Source organism: Sturnira hondurensis, unplaced genomic scaffold (assembly GCF_014824575.4).
Source record: "Sturnira hondurensis isolate 20B ecotype Veracruz unplaced genomic scaffold, ASM1482457v3 Scaffold0019835, whole genome shotgun sequence".
Taxonomy (NCBI): domain Eukaryota; kingdom Metazoa; phylum Chordata; class Mammalia; order Chiroptera; family Phyllostomidae; genus Sturnira; species Sturnira hondurensis.
In genome coordinates this window covers 3,084,785-3,102,053 of record NW_028092466.1, presented here as the reverse complement: position 1 = coordinate 3,102,053, position 17,269 = coordinate 3,084,785, and the positions used below count along the sequence as shown (strand labels likewise).

Below are 17,269 nucleotides of genomic sequence, written 5' to 3'. Positions count from 1 at the left end.
ACTTTGGCGATTCAGTAGATTGGTCTAGACGCTCTTGACGTGGTGTGGAGAGGGTTTGTGCAAACATTTCCTCTCTGCACAAAGAGGAATGCAAGAGGAGGCTGCCTGTGGTACATCCTAGACTGTTAGACAAATGTGCCCACACTTGTGAAAGTGCAGCGAGGAAGACGAGGCTGGTGCGGAACAGGGCAGGGCCTGGGGTCTTCACAGCCCAGGGGCCAGTCCTCTCCCCTCCGGCGGGATGTGCTCTCTCCAGTCCCCTGCTCAGCCCTTTCTCGCTCTGCTGCTTCTGGTTTCCATCAAACAAGTAAGAGCAGTCTTTATTATTACTATAATTGTTATTATTATCAGTTGTACATATTTTCTGATTATAGAAGCAATTTAGGCCTCTTGTAGGCAATTTGGAAAATATAAAACTGTATTAAGACAGTGATTAACTATCATCCTAGCATTCAGATGTAATTACTGTAATATTTTGGCATCTTTTCCTCAAATCCTTTTTCTATGCATTTTTTTCTTTTTATACAGCTGAAATAATGGTGCATGAAACATTTTGTGCCTTGGTTTCCCCTTTGTGTTACATTATGAGTATTTCCCCGTCAGTGCAAGCCCTGGAAATGTTGCTGCATGCAGTCTCCTGTCCCCTCTCACCATGGCCTCACGTGTGAGGCTTTAGGTGGAATAGATGGCTGTCTTCTCTCTCTCCTTTCTTCTCTCCTCCCCGCCTTCTTCCCTCCCTCCCTCCCTTTCTTCTTTCCTTTCTTCCTTCTTTCTTTCCCGCTTTTTCCCTTTCTTCCTATTAAAAAATATAGGATGCTCATTGTTTTAAGAAGTAAACTTGTACAATCCAAAGAAGTGTAAATACAGACTAAAGCTCACTGTGATGCCACCACCCTCGTTCACATTTTGGGACTCATACTTTCAGACATTTTCCTACCATTTATTTATATATAGTTATTTAAAAAGACAACGAATAGAATCTTACTATATATCTTGCAATCTGCTTTTTGTCCTGACAAAATTCACTAATAAAAAACTGGCCAACATTTTTATCGAACACTTACCATGCGTCAGGATTGGTGCCAGGCGTCCCTTTATATGATCGCATAGCACCCTCCCAGCAGCCCTGTGAGGGGAGTCCTGTGAACCCCATTTTGCAGAAGAGGAAACTAAGTCTCAGGGAGGTTGAACACTTTTCTATATCAGTAAATGTAACTCCACGGCCTGAGGTTTGTGGGCGTCAAGGGTGTACTCTGTTGTACCCCTCTTTCATTGGGCGCTCCAGTACCTTGTCTTACTCTGATCCTAGGAGCTGAAACCTTTGCTCCCACCCTTTCCAAGGTTCCCTTTTCATCCTGGGCCATGACGTGAAGGACCCCAGCTCCATTCACCTGAGTAAGGAAGGTGCTTTGTGGCATGTTCTCTCGTTCCTTTGATTCACGGGCAGAGTTAGTTCCTGGTTGCAGCTGGGGGAATTCTAATACCTCCCGCCCCCAAGGGTGGAAGGGCTGGGCTGCCAGGCCTCATGTGGCCAAGCCTTTTTGGGCTTTCTTTGGTGCTAGCCCAGGACCAAAAGGGCAGAAAGCCTCGACTGAATTTTCTGCATCCAAATTCTCTCCAAGGCAGCCTTGAAGCCCTCATAGCAGATTGTAGATGTGAGCCCAATCGATGGTTTCATGGAACTCTTGCAGGGTGGCAGCCTCCTCTTGGTTAGTGACCAGAACATTTTTGAGGGCAGGTGGCCCTGGCCTGCCTCCTACCCCAGGACTTAATTGGTCAGTGGAGGGGCCGTTGTTGGAAAGTTGACACAGAGCCCTCACCCTTGCTTCAGTTCTCTGTCTCATGTTAAAACAATATATTCAACTAGTTATCTAGTTTTGTTTGTCTTCTGGCCACAACTATGCACTGATGACTGATTAGGGGCCAAGCACTGCTGCAGAACTTTGTACTTGTCATGGATCACCTTGCTGAAACCCCAAAATGAGCCTCTGAGAAACTTATTATTACTGAACTCATTTTACAGACAGGGAGATTAAGGTTCACAGAAGTTAAATGATCCCTTGACCAAGCAGCTTGGGAGCCATTACATCTCTGCAGGGTGTTTGGAGAACTGTGTTCTTCCTCAACGTTCCTTAGAAGCTGTTGACATGCGGATATTTACATGTTAAGACAGCAGGCTCTGCAGTGCCTCTGGCCAGCTCCCACAGGGACAAAGCCACACCTTCACTCCTTCGCTTTGGTATTTGCATAATCAATAATGACCTGTTAGCATGGCCCCTCCCCCCTCTGCCACTTGGTCTGTTTTCAGAACCCCTTGGCTCTGTCTGTCCTGCAGTGTGTCCATAATCCTGACGGCCCTCCTCCTGGTTCTCCAAATGTTTATATTACGAGGCTTTGTGTAGACTTTCATGGTGCATTTTGCTCGTAGATGCTTTCCCTGCATGGATGATAAATGATCCTGGTGTGCTTTCTGGCAGGAAGTCTTCATAAAAATTCACTTAATGAGAAATTCTCAGGGACAGTTTTGTTTCTGCATTCAAGGAGGGAAAAAATGCTTTGGCCTCCTTTCTCTCTCTTACCCCTCTCCCCTCACAACTCATTTAGGTTGATTAGCAGTTGTTTGAGAGTCAAAAATACAAAACTCTTTAAGGATATTCAAGAAATGAATTAGTGGTTCTTTCATACATTGTTGATGGGATTGTAAAAAGGTACATATTTATAAATAAAAAAATTGGGGGGTGAGTATGCATAGTTTGGCCATACATTATCAACTCCTTTAAAAACGCATACATTAGAAAGCAGAAATTCCAGTTCAGAGAATTTCTCTTAATAAAGATGTGCTCGAATGTTTATGAATATTTTCATCACAGCATCATTTATATTAGCAAATAGCTAAAACAACACATCTCCAAAGCTAGCAGATTAAAAAATAGATTATATTACATTTATCTCTAGAAAATTATATAGCTGTTAAAATGGTGTTTTAGAATGGTTCTTGAAATGGAAATATATCTTCTAGTGAAAAAGAGGCTATAGAACAATGTGATTTCCTTTTTGGTTAAAATTAAAAAGGGGAGAAAAAGGGTACTTGTGTGCAGAGAGAATAATTTCTGATTAATAAGATTTTGATTTTTACCTTCTCCCTCGTTGCTTATCTATAATTTTAATTTTACTTACAATGAAGTATAGTCCTTCCATTACAAATAACATTAGAAGATTTATTTGAAGAAAATCAACAGAATGCTTTTCCCCCTGTTTTCCTGAATCTCTTCTCCAACAAGTTAGTCGTTGATGCTGTTACCTAAGCAAGAAGAGGATTGCATCACGCTGGGCTTTCCCGTTAGAAGACGTCCACGGGTGGGCCTCCTTTTCTCATTACTGTGTTTGGATCTGGCTGTGATTGAACTTGCATTTGCCTCTTGTGTTTTTGATGTCTTTAGGACAAGTATCTGGGAAGATAGTCTGAGTTTAGCCCTCCTAAACTGACCAAAGTTAGTGTTGCTTAGGGTTTGTATTTTTTTTCTTCTGTATCTGAGCATGGCCCTTAGTCCTGGCAAAGAGCAGGGGGTAGGGAAATGTTAGTCCAGGGAAAGCTCATATGTGTGACACTGATTTTGTTGTCTCTTCCTCAACCAGATCCCAGTGAAGTCCCCAAGAATGCACATAGCACTCTATCCAAGAAATGGTCTCCCTTTTGTGACTTGGCAGATTGTGGAAGTTTACAATCTGTTTATCAACTTCTCTGATAAATTTATAAATCTAATACAGAGTTAGTTAGGTTCCTATTAGGATGTAAAACAGCCTAATGTGTTAATAAACTCTCATTTTGTCTCTTGGGCCACAACACAGAGGCATATATTATTAATGGAGATTCAAAAGTCGTTGGAAACTGAAACCAAGGAATAAATGCCAATAATCTCATCATCATTATCACCATCATGATTATTTATTGGGTACTCCTGTGGTTCCCAAATGGTGTGCTAAAATGCTCCAGGGCACTGCTGGGAATTCACAGGGGTGGTCTAAGATATTTTAATTTTTCAAGAGAAACAGCCATCTATGACAGGTGTGTGGGTTACCAGCTGGAGACAGTTCGTGGCTTCAACATTATATCATGCTGGCTACTTTGGTGATATTGGGTTTTCTAAAGTTGCTGTGATGAAAAGCAAGTACTATACAAAAATCAGTGTGGAACAAAGGTGGTTGTGTCCAATCTGAGTCTTCGGTTTGAGAAGTCGTGCAGCGCCTAGTAGGCGCCAAGTTGTTGGGATGTAAATACTTGTAAAGTTTTGGGGACTTACTTAATTAGTGGGACTTGATATTTCTTTTGGCTTAGGGATGCTGTTCCAAATGTGCTAAAAATTGAGAGGGTTTGGGATCCTCTAGTCTCATGATGACTATACCAGTTCTGTGGTTCTCCGGAAGAGATGCAAAGGGACTACTCACAGACCCCATTGCGAATGGTGTAGTCCTGGGGGTGGGGCGAGATGGGCAGAAAGGGTAGATTGGACTGATTACTCAGGAGGTGAAAACTGGCTACCTGTCAAGCTGACAGATTTATTTTTTTGCTTGTTGTTCTGTCTTGTTTAGTTTAGGGTAGTGTGTTTGTATATGCGTGTGCTTGAATACTTTTAGGTGGAGTATCTCCCAATTTACAATAGGCTTCCCTGGCTTCCTGTTGCTCAACCTGTCCTACTTCCTTCTTTCAGGTTGTCTACCTGGCATTTGACAGTGAGACAAGACAAAGGCATAAACAAAGCCAACTAATTAGTGGTTGATCTTAGCCCAGATCACATATTTAAACACCCCCTTGTTCATGCCCCCTTCCCCTGCTCCACCCCACAGCTATGCCTGTTTCTTTATCCGGAAAGTGAGGGAGATTGGGGACGGTAACTCCAGCCCTTTTCTAGGGCCTTGTATTCAGAGATTCATCCCCTTCAATTCCTCTCTAATTCAAAACCTGGCACACAGTAAGTACTCAATAAAAATGAGTAAGTTGAAGAAGAAAAATCACTCATCTTTTCTTTGTAATCCTCACCCAGGGATATATTTACTGATTTTAAAGAGACAGGAAGTCAAGGTGGGGGATACAAAGAAAGAGAGAGAGAGAGAAACATTGGTGTGAGAGAGAAACATTAATTGGTTGCATTCCATACATGCTCTGAGCAGGGATCAAACTGCAACCTTTAGGTGTAAGGGTGATGCTCCAACCAAGTGAGTCACCTGGTCAGTGCAAAAAAATCCCTTTTAAAGCCAAAAGAAGTGGTACAGATATACAATTGGAAGTTGTTAGAGAACTCAATTACCTGGAAGACTGGAAAAGTATATTCTGTATATCTAAGGTTCTATGGGATGAAGTAGTTAATGTCAGAAAGAAAAAAACCCCAAACTTCAGTTCAATAGCAGAGCATCTGTCTGCCCAATGTCTTTGATTCAGGATCTCCAGGCACTTGGGCGGGGTGGTGGAGACACCTGGGTGGGAGGGTGCGGGTCCCTAGGTGGGAAGGTCCCTGGGTGGGCCCCTAAGTGGCAGGGTGCAGGCCCCTGCCATTCCTCTGGTCCTCCTCCCACACACAGTTGGGACTTCGTAGGGTGCTACTCCTCTCTAACATCTGCATGGTCTTGGAAGCACGCAACTGTTCTTCTGGTAGCGTGTGAAACTTCAGGATGAGTATTTTGCATCCTCTTGAAATGTCGACTTCATTCGAAGACTTTGAAAAAACCTTTCATAATTGTATTAAAACCAATAGGATTAGATTATGGAGTAAATGTAAAACCCATATGTATCTTTTAAATAGAACTTAAGATGCCAAAGAAATTCTATTTCTTGGTTCAGGCCACTATGGGCCCTGCAGGTGAAATGTTTGAGAACCATGGTATGAAATGATAACAGGACCACTCTAGTGCTTGCAGCTGACTAGGGGGTCACCATGGTTTTCTCTGCTCAGATTTCAGGATCTCTCCTTCAGGAGACAACTCGAAAGTGGGCTCAGTACAAAGAGAAGTGCCTGAGAGACTTACTCAAAGAACCTTCTGGTAAGTACAAGTATTCTTTATTTGTGGCTGAGTAACAAGTGGTCCCAAAGCTTAGTGGCTTACACCATTAATAATAATCATTTGTGGTCTCTCACAGTTTCTGTGGGTTAGGAATTTGGACCAAGCATGTTGGGGATGGCTTGTTTCCACTCTACAATGTCTGGAGTTTAGTTGGAACACAAAGGTTGGGGGTTGAAAACATTCTGAGTTTTGTTCACAGCCATGTCTGCTGGTTGATGCTGGGCCACAAGCATCAGGACTACACGGCTGGGGCTTATGTTTGTAGCTTCTCCTCATCAAGCACTGGAGATGGCCCAAGTACTGTATAATGATCAACAGATCAGGGTTTGGATGGAGAGCTATGACCAGGTAGTGCTTGTGTCAGGTACACATGACAAAACCACCAGTCTTCTTGCACATTTCACAGTAAGGGTGTTCCAGGTGTAATCGGTGAAGGCTTGACAATTATTTAGTTCATATGGAACATGAGGCACTGGCTGAACGTCCACGTGTCCTACTGACCCTGAGTTCCTGTGAGAGCTCATTTCGGGTAAAGTACACCAAAACCAGCATGATGTGTGCATTGACATAATTGACTGGACCACTGGCAGAGGTCACGTTGTCTAGACAAAGCCACAGTGCTCGGGGCTGCATTAAGCATTCCTGTCCCCAACATGTTGTTCCTCATCCTTGACCTGCCTGGAGAGCCAGACGCTCATGCGGGTCCCTGCACAGGTTATTATAGCTTCTGATGCCAGGAGGGCAGACTCTGGGCTCCTGGCACCTCTGCCTCCAGCCGTGGACCCCAGGCTCTGGCGGCGCTGTTCATTCAGCCCTTCCTCCTCCTGCAGGTATATTTTGTAATGGAACCTTTGATCGGTATGTATGCTGGCCTCATTCTTCTCCAGGAAATGTCTCCGTTCCCTGCCCGTCATACTTACCTTGGTGGCGTGAAGGTAATGCCTCATTTTATTAATTTCTGACAGTTTCCTCAAAGGCTGGTCCCTCCTAGGTAGGACTGCCAGGGAGCAGTTAGAGAAAGGGCTTCAATCAAGTGCTTTTCTCAAGTCTTCTCTCACCAAAGATGTCCTTCTAAGCCGCCAGGAATACATGCTCCTTCTTCTCTCTGCTTCTCTTATCTTCCTGTAACTGTTCTCTGCCTGGATGTTCTGTTAATAAAACGTTCCTCTTTTCTTTGAAATGGTAGAGTCTAGGCCTGGTTTCCATGGCACTGGCTATGGTGAGGGTCTTTAAGGCCCCAGATGAGCATGGACCCCTCAAGGGCACGTGGAGCAGACCACTGCCACCACCCAGCTCCACCATCTGCCTGTTTTTCCAGGCGGTGAACATAGAGGTCCAATTGTACTTTAAGAGAAAAAGTGACCAGAAAGTCAAACTTCCACAGAAGTGGAGTTAAGGTGTGGGTGTTTAGAGTGTACTGAGGAGACTGTGATTCACAAAAGGTGGGAAGTTGCTTTTCCACTTGACCTTTTGTGCATGAAGTCTTTAGAGCCCAAATGGGTTCCTGCAGTGAAAGGAAAATGTGGAGCCAGGGGAGGGGGTTAGAGAAGAAGGGATGGACAAGCATTCTTGTGAGATAAGATTAGATGGCGGAGCATCCTGATATGAGAAGGGAGCCTGTGTAAGGGTGGATATAGGCTGTAACGGTGGATACAGCTGTAATAATGGTGGATACAGGCTGTGATGGCTTATATGGCTGAGGATGAGGCTGGGCCTGACTGCGCAGGAAATTGTATGCTATGCTAAGGGTTTTGAACTTCCCTTTGTGGAGGAAGATTATGTGGAGTCACTGAAGGTGTTAAGGCGTGAGAAGGACATAAGATTTGTGGTGTGGGGCGATAACATTGGTGGCCTGTGGCTGTTGGACTGAGGCATGAAGGGGTAGGCCACTCTGAAAGCTACTTCAGTGGCCCAGAAAGAGATGGTGAGGAGGGAAGGTAAAAGGAGAGAAGAGGCAAAGGGAGAGAAGCAGAGGAAAAAGGAGAGAAGAGGGGAGAGTTTTAAAAAATACTGGAGGTAGAACAGTCAAGACTTGCCATCAGATGAAGTGGGAGCTGAGGAACAGAGAGGAGTGCGAGGTGGAGGAGAGAGAAACGCTCTCACATCACATTCTACCTGCCCCTAACATCTGTCATGTGGCTGGAAGCCAAGTCCTCTGGCCCCTCTTCTCCCCACAGCTCCCCCCGCCACTCATCTTTATTCTCAGCTGTTGCTCTCCCATCTCCTTGATGGTCCCTGCCTCAAGTCTGGCCCCCTTCCGACTGCCTGCACAAAGTTCTCTGAAACGCACATTGGACCATGTTGGCCCATCACCAACACCCCTGAATGGTGCTTGAGACCTTCCATCACATGGCTCTGCTGGCCTCTTTAGCATTTTCTCCCATCTCCACTTTGGCCAAATAAACAACTCCAGGTTCCTACACCTGCCCAGCCATTGCCACCCAGCATCTTGCCCATAGTTTTCTGTCTATAAATCCAACTTTAATCCACAGCTTGAAACTCCCATTTTTCTAGAAAATTTCTCAGTTACTCCCCAGGTGCAATGGCTCCCTGCCTTTCTGAGGCCTCTTATATACCCAAGTGATCTTCCACCTTAGCATTTACAATGCTTGATGGCACTTTTGTTTGCATGTCTCCTCTTCCTGCTAAACTTGGGGCTGTGCCTCTTTAGGACGCAGTGTCAGGTAACATGACTGTCATTCATCCATTTGTCAGATATTTATTGAAGACCTATTGTGTGCCAGGCATTGTTTTAAGGGCTTAGGATATATTAATGACCAAAAATAGAAAAAAATTTCTCGAATGTGGGACTCACATTTGAGCAACAGCCAAATAATAATCAAGAAACATCATCAGTAAGTATGGAGTGCGTTTGAAGGTGATGTATTTTAAACAAGATGGGAGGGAAAGATATGGGAAGTGGGAGTGGGCTTTGTGACAAGGGGATGTCCTGGTGACAACCTAAAGGATTTAGCCAATAGAGGAAGAGCGTTCAGCAGGGAAGGAGTCAAGGAGTGCAAATTCTGCACTCATTTGGCAGCATGCCTGCCGTGTTCCACAGAGAGCAGGGAGGCCAATGTGGCTGGACCAAAGGGGAGAGAAGCAACAGGAGGTTAGTTTCCATCAGAGAGCACTGGGGCTGGACCTTCCAGGACTTTGTGGGAGGCCACGAGGGCTCTGACTTCTTTTCAGAGCCCTCGGTTGATTCTGAATGAGGCGTGACGTGATGGGACTAACATTTGTCTTAGTTCATCCTGACTGCTGGGTTCACTGTAGCCCACGAGTATTGAAGGCACTCACAATAATCTGGGTAAGAGACAATGGGGTCCCAGTTAGGGTGACAGCAGGAGGATAACAGCAACAAGGGACAATCCTTCGGGGGAAGGGCTCCTGGAATAGATGTGACTGAGACACACAGCAGCTGTGTTGGGCAGATCACTTTGCCTCTCACTTGTACACACAAACACTTTCACTTAATCCTCCCCCAAACTGAGGAGGGACAGTGCCATCCTTATCCGTAGCTCTGATGTAGAAGCCAGATGGCACAGAGGGTGGAAGGGCCAGGCCCAGGCCACAAAGCTGGTGAGAGGCTGAGCAGGCCTCCTCCACTGCCATCCCTTCTTCGCGAGCATCAGGAAGGGATGTGTCCTGGGACGAGTGCCCGGGGCCCAGGTGCGTGTATCCAGCTGGCCTACACCTTGGGGAGCTCACCTCTCCCAGTCCTTGGGGGCTGTTCTAACTCCAGAGACTTCAGTAAACACAGTGGACCATTATCGGATCATGGCTTCTTACAAAATGTAGAGGCTGTCCTGTTTTTCTTTCTGTCCCAAATAAACAGTAGGGATGTTAATGGGCCCTCCCCCACCCCCAACTGGAAGTAAAACTTCTTTCCCTGGGATTTTCCACAGCTCTGTGGTGAGGACTGGGCCCTCGGGGAGCTGGCTGCATGCTCTGACCTTTCCCTCAGAGCTGTGTTTACTTTCAGAGGACTCAGGAAGGGCCTACCGACACTGCTTGGAGCAGGGCACTTGGCGGACTCTGGAGAACTCCACAGGTATTTGGCAGGACGACTCCGAATGCGCTGAAAACCACAGCTTCAAAGAAAATGTGAGTGTGCTGGGCTCGGTGAGAACAAGCCCTGGGGCCGAGCCACTGTATACCCTCCACCAGGGCCCTCTGTGGCCCAGTGGCGTTAAGCCCACGCAGAGAGCCTTCCCACAGCTTCTCTGCCTCAGACTCACCCAGAGGAGACCCTCAATCACACCAAACAGCACCCCCTGTGGCAGCCACTGAATGGCTTCTACCTCAAGGGTGAAAGGTGACCCCCTAAGGGGATTCAGCCTCTCAGCGCTGTCCCAGCCGTTTCTTTGTGGTTCCCTCTGCCTGGAGCAGCTCTCCTCTGCTCTTCTGTGGCTGTTGAGGTGTCTCCTTCTCATCGTTCAGGTTTCAGTTCAACGCCTCCTTCAAATCGAAGTTTTCCATGGCCACCCCATCAAGAGTAGCCTTGATCCCTTTCCACCATGTTCCCCCAATGCTCTGACAGACTCCTGTGTTTGCTTATTTGTTTCTAGCCCTCATTAGAACATGCACTCAACAGTAGCAGATGTGTGTGCCAAGCGCAGGGGTTTCGAGCTGAGGGTCGAGGCAACAGCTGAATTTCCTGCCCAGACTCTTTGACTCCTAGCTGTTCATACCCAGACTCTTCACCTCTCTGTGACTCAGCTTCCCCATCCATAGCATTTATTGCATGTGATTGCTGTGAGGATTCAATTAAATAGACTCAAGTGTTAGAAGATATGCCATTCTTTGGAAAGAACCTGACCCCAGTCGGCACACCTATATAGCAGTGACTGCTCTGTGACCAGGACCCAGCGCAATGATAGGCAGTGAATCAGCAAAACAGCTCAGCACAGGTTTGCTTCAGACTCCTACCCACGTGTTTTCTTCCCAGGATCCTACACCATAATCCTCACAGGCATGGCGCTTCTCCCCAAAGACCTCCTGTGTGTACAGTTTCACCCACCTTCCTTCAAAGTGAAGTGCAAAAGTCTGCCTGGACAGAGAAAAAGGTGTTTGGGAATCAGGCAGATATCTCGGGCCATATCTTGGTTTCTTTCAGACAGTAAGACATGAAGTGCCTACTGTGTACTAGATTTTTGCACTAGTCATTGGAGCTTTGAGTCTCCAGTGGTATGGGGACAAGGTGGAGACCTCTAAAGTCTCCTTAGGGAGTTAGGACTTTGCACAGTTGGAAAGGGAGAGATGTAACTCTGAGTTGGCTTCGAAAGGGTTGCTCTGGCCAGTCAGAAAGAAATGCCAGGGATGGGCTAGGTTAGAGGCAGAGAAGGGAGGGCAGGCAGGAGCCACTCGGTCACTCAGCCCAGATAGGGAGAGACCACCAGCAGGATGGAGGGAAGTGAGAGGCTGGGTTTATAGCCTTCTGAGGAGGGAAATAGTATGACCAGATGCTGTGGGGAGGGTGAGAAGGTAGAGTCAAGGGCAGCAGAAAGCTCAGGTTGGCTTGGGCCCCTGAGGAGCTTTGAAATGCTCCTCGTTGAGACTGGGGACCCAGGAAGAGTCCTTCCCTGCATCCCTCCTGGGTTCTGGACATTTCACTGTCACTACAGAATTCCTTGCCCTAACTGGAGACTGCAAACTGCACCCTGTTCCCTGCCCCAAGTAGTGGCTCACTTCTTTCAGAATCCATTTTGATCTTGACATTTGCTTTAGCTTTCCTAAGTCATTTTAATATTTTCCCATCAGATGTTAAAGATATTTTAATAAAGTTTGGGGATGTGGAGGGAGGTAAGGAGTTTAGGTCTAGTCACACTAACCATGTGACTTTAAGCCACATAACTTCTCTCTAAGCATCTACAAAGTGGGGTTAATAATACCAACCTTGCCCAGGCCAGTGGTGAGGCTTGAGGGAACAAGGGGTGCCACATCCTGGCACCCCCTCGGAACTGCATAGTTATGATTGTTGCATTTCATCTCCTCGGAATGTCTCCCCTGGTCTCCAACAAACTCAATTCTTTCCCTTCCTGGGCTTCTCTCTACTCTGCTCTGGGGACAATGGTCATTGTCCACTTGTCATCGTGAGCTTTTGGTGTCTGAGGGTGGCTTTTCTGCTGTGGCTTCTTTGGGTTTATTTTTAAAATATAACATCTTATTTGACTTTCAAAAATAAGAAAATAATTTTCTGTGAATATATATATATATATATATAAGAATATGTAAAATTTTATGCCACTTAAAAGACCTTTGATTAATTTCAATACATTTTTATATTTGAAGCTGCAGTAATACATTTAAAATATCAGATGCTTTAAATATTTCAAGTATCTTAAATAGGGCAAGCAAATCTTTAATTCTTAAATAATTCTAGTCCATTGAATGTATCAGGCTTATATGGTGAGTCTTATATTTTCTTTTTTAAAAAAATATATTTTATTGATTATACCATTACAGTTGTTCTATTCCCCCCTTCATTCTCGTCCACCCTGCACACCCCTCCCCCACCATTTCCCCCCTTTAATTTATGACCACGTGTCTCAAGTTCTTTAGATTCTATATTTCCCCTACTATTCTTGCCCTCCCCCCATCTATTTTCTACCTACTGTCTATGCTATTTTCTGTACCTTCTTCCCCCTTCTCCTCCTCCCACTCCCCTGTTGCTAACCCTCCATGTGATCTTCATTTCTATGGTTCCAATCCTGATCTAGCTGTCCTCTTGGTTTGCTTTTGTTTTAGGTGTGGTTGTTAGTAACTGTGAGTTTGCTGTCCTTTCACTGTTCATATTTTTCATCTTCTTTTTCTTATATAAGTCCCTTTAGCATTTCATATAATAAGGGCTTGGTGATGATGAACTCCTTGAACTTGACCTTATCTGAGAAGCACTTTATCTGTCCTTCCATTCTAAATGAAAGTTTTGCTGGATAAAGCAATCTTGGCTGTAGGTCTTTGGATTTCATGACTTGGAATACTTCTTTCCAGCCCCTTCTTGCCTGTAAGGTCTCTTTTGAGAAATCAGCTGACAGTCTGATGGGAACTCCTTTGTAGGTGACTGTCCCCTTATCTCTTGCTGCTTCTAGGATTCTCTCCTTCATTTTAATCTTGGCTAATGTAATTATGATGTGCCTTGGTGTGTTCCTTCTTGGGTCCAACTTCTTTGGGACTCTCTGAGCTTCCTGGATTTCCTGGAAGTCTATGTCCTTTGCCAGACTGGGGAAGTTCTCCTTTATTATTTGTTCAAATATATTTTCTACTCGTGGCTGTTTCTTTTCCCCTTTTGGTACCCCTATAATTTGGATGTTGGAATGTTTAAAGATGTCCTGGAGGTTCCTAAGCCTCTCCTCATTTTTTTGAATTCTTGTTTCTTTATTCTTTTCTGGTTGGATGTTTTGTTCTTCCTTCTGGTCCACTCCATTGATTTGAGTCCCAGTTTCCTTTCCATCACTATTGGTTTCCTGTGCATTGAATTTCCTGTGAATTGAAGGGTAATTGAATTTCCCTTCATTTCAATTAGTTTAGCCTTCATCTGTTCCTCTAATTTGGGACCAAAATCAACCAGTTCTGTGAGCATCCTGATGACCAGTATTTTGAACTGTGCATCTGAGAGGTTCGGTATTTCTCGGTCGCTTAGAGTTATTGGCTCTGGGGCTTTGAGTTCTTCTTGAGCCATAATGTTTTGGTCTGTATGCACCTGATACATATGAGGAGCGGAGCCCTAGGTGTTCACCAGAGCAGGGCAACTCAGTCACTGGGTTGTGATGCTGTATGTGGGGGCAGGGCCAAAGGAAATCAATGGCGGTCCCCTTTGTCTCCTCCTGCCACCTGGGCCCGCTCGGTCAACAGCAGTCAGCCTGCCCCACACACTCACTGGGTTTGCCGCTGGGGCCTGGGGTGTCCGTCTCAGTGCTCACACCTCTGCTGGTTTATCTGCGCGCGAATGTGTGACCGCGTGAATGTTTGACTGCGCTCAGCCTGACCCGCTCTCTCACTGGGTCCGCAATGCTACCCCGGCTGCCTGTGCGCCTGGGTCGCCTTAGTCGCCTGGGTCGGGGATCCTTCCTGCCTGGCCCTGCTCCGCTGCTGGCTCCACCCCTCTTACCAGTCCCGATTGAAAGGTTCGTTGTTGTTGGACTTCCGTACAGTTCAGTTTTCTGTTCTTTGGCTGTGTCTTTGTTCTCCAAACCTTTGTTGTATTCAAACTTAGTTGTGGGAGAAGGCACAGTGTTTCCCCCTATGCCTCCATCTTGGTGGAAGTTGAGTCTTAAATTTTCTTAAATAAGTCAATACTATTTTCAATTTAAACTTAAAGTCAAGTACTTATTGACATATTTCGTAATGGAGCCACAATATTAATTCTAATATTCTAATATGTTGTATGCTCTAAGTAGTAATACCAGTTACATAGAGATTGTCAAATACTTTTAAAAGCCTCTATATGAGGGACAGATAGAAGGATGAACATGGGGTGATGCCAAGTGAAATAGTGATGGTAGCATCTAGGTGGTGGCTATGCAGGTGTTTGTGAAACTCCTTCAGCTTCGCAGCTTGGCCTTCCTGGTTGTGGCTCACTTCCTTTAGAACCTCTTGCCAGTCTTGTGGAAGTTGGCATGCCCTTGGCTTTCCTAAGTGTAATATCTTCCCATTGGGCGTGAAGAGCCTTCCACGGAATCCCTAAATCCACAGGGAATTCTTTCTAAACCTCTTTTTAACCTTATTACTTGATTTGAGTTGACAGAATTCTGTGTTTCTTATATAGTTTTACCGCATGACAGGTCACGCCTCTCAAAGGAATTAAAATGATACCTGTGGCTGACTTGGATTCAGCTTATCTCAGGCATTTGTCTGACTTTCATCAGGACACTAGACTCATGCTAACTGCATGGCTTGAATTAGGCAAATTGCCTGTATTTCTTATCTTCCCTCATGCACTAAGCTGCTCGAGAACAAGGACAAAATCGTAGTTTTAGGTGAATACTCATCATCCCCTGGCCTAGTACTGGGATGCATGCACAAAAGCCTTTGCACACAGTGGGTACTTAATACATACTGAGTAAGTGGTTTCACTGATTCTGAGTCAATGGATCCGTGGTGGAGCCTCAGCACCAGGACCGGTGCTGAGTTCCCCAGGTGATTGCAATGTGCAGCTGAGGCTGGGACTGAGGCCTTAGGGAGGAACCTGCCAGCATGTGTGAGAGGCCTGCTGCTTCCTCTGCGCTTAGGTCTGCAGCAGCCCACATCAGTGGACAGGGACAAGAAAACGAGATTTGAAAACTGCACTTTCCAAGACAGGAAGTAAAGATTTCTCTCTTCTGAAAAATGAGGACAAGGGCATTGCCTCCTCCGCCTGCAAATGGCTGTATTTCGAAGAATTCAAATATTTAAAAAATAATAATAAAACCAACTTTTGGACATGTTTACCTGTGTTTGTAACAGAGGGTTGAAATTTTGCCCAGAAAAGGCTAGTGTTAGTAAATCTTTGCCCTTCAGAGTTTTGGCAAACAAAGTATGTTATGTTCTTCCAATTGACAATACACTGGGAGTCCTTAGCACATTAAATGGTACTTTTTAAAGAGATTGTGTGTGTGTATACACATAAGTATTAACAAATATGTTTGGATTCCTTGGTATGAAATTGTGCTTAGTAGTGTTTAAATAAATTATCTTGTCTTACTTCAAGTTGTTTTTCTTTGCCCTTATACAAGTTTTTTGTATTCTCAAATACAGAATTTAAGTGTTATATTTGTTATAATTTCAATACATTTAATTTTAATGATAAATTTTAATTTTTAATATAGCTTAATATATATATATTTTTCCAATATTTTATTTTGAAATATCCAAACATGGAAAAGTTAAAAGAATAATAAACATTCATAGATCTACTATATAAATTTGTTAATATTTTGCCAAATTTTCTTTCTCTCTTTCTGAAATGNAGAATTTAAGTGTTATATTTGTTATAATTTCAATACATTTTATTTTAATGATAAATTTTAATTTTTAATATAGCTTAATATATATATATATTTCCAATATTTTATTTTGAAATATCCAAACATGGAAAAGTTAAAAGAATAATAAACATTCATAGATCTACTATATAAATTTGTTAATATTTTGCCAAATTTTCTTTCTCTCTTTCTGAAATGTTTAAAAATAATTTGCTGACGTCATGAGATTTTTGCCCCTAAATATTCATCAGGTACTTCCTAATTTTAAGAACATTGTTAAACATAACTACAATGTTATTGTTCCAGCTAAATGAAATTAACAGTGATTCCATCATATTAACTAATGTTTCATCTATTTTCACATTTCCCCAGTTGTTCTCCTCCACCCCTGCCCAATTTTTTATAATAGCTTTTCTACCCTGGACCAGGTTCTGATCTAGGTTCATATATTGTATTTAGTTTTATATCACTTCAGTGTCTTTTAATGTAGAACAATACTCCTGCTCCTGCCCCCTCTCCAATGACATTGGCTTTTTGAAGAGACCAGAAGAACTTTGCTATAGAATGGCACACAATCTAGATGTGTTTGACTGTTCCCCTGGGTTACCATTCAATGCACTCTTCCATCTCCTTTATTTAATGTATATGTGTGTGTGTATGTGTGTGTGTGTGTGTATTTCTCCACTTTAAAATGGAACCTGTGCTGCCGCGCCAGAGAACTGCCTTGCCAGTCTTGTGCCTCAAATGTCTGGAATGATAAAATAGGGCAAAACAACCTTTGAACTGGGCCTAAAGCAACATGGTGCCCCAAAGAACCAGTTGCAAAGATAACAAGAAAGCAGCTGGATTGATGACTCCTGAAGTGAAAAGTTTTTTAAATGTTAAAAATTAGCATCACTATGTTATATTATCTGCACCGATAGAAATGTCTTTCTTCTTTTTTGACATTAAATAACTTTTTATTTTTCAATTACAGTTGACATACAATATTATATTAGTTTTGGATGTACATCCCAGTACTTAGATATTATATAATTTACTAACTCATCATCTTGATAAATCTCATACCCATCCGACATCACACATACTTATTAGAATATTATTGACTATATTCTCTATGCTGTATTTTACATTCTTGTAACTATTTTATAATGACCAATTCGTATTTTTAGTGTAGTTTATTATTATGCTATTATTGCTGCCCCAATGTTTTTCTACCCTTTATCCCCCCTCCACCCTGCATTCCTCCT

The 17,269-nt window shown here is 43.8% G+C and overlaps 1 protein-coding gene across 1 annotated transcript in view; it reads left to right on the top strand.

Annotated features, from left to right (window-relative positions):
- Positions 1 to 218: 218 nt before the first annotated feature.
- Positions 219 to 17,269, top strand: part of GLP2R (glucagon like peptide 2 receptor) — a 72,393-nt gene continuing 55,342 nt past the window's right edge. The window contains exons 1-4 of the mRNA XM_037028289.1: positions 219 to 307; positions 5,949 to 6,036; positions 6,888 to 6,992; positions 10,043 to 10,164. Of these exons, the coding sequence (XP_036884184.1) occupies positions 242 to 307; positions 5,949 to 6,036; positions 6,888 to 6,992; positions 10,043 to 10,164 (381 nt within the window). The 5' untranslated portion in view covers positions 219 to 241. The remainder of the gene's footprint in view (positions 308 to 5,948; positions 6,037 to 6,887; positions 6,993 to 10,042; positions 10,165 to 17,269) is intronic.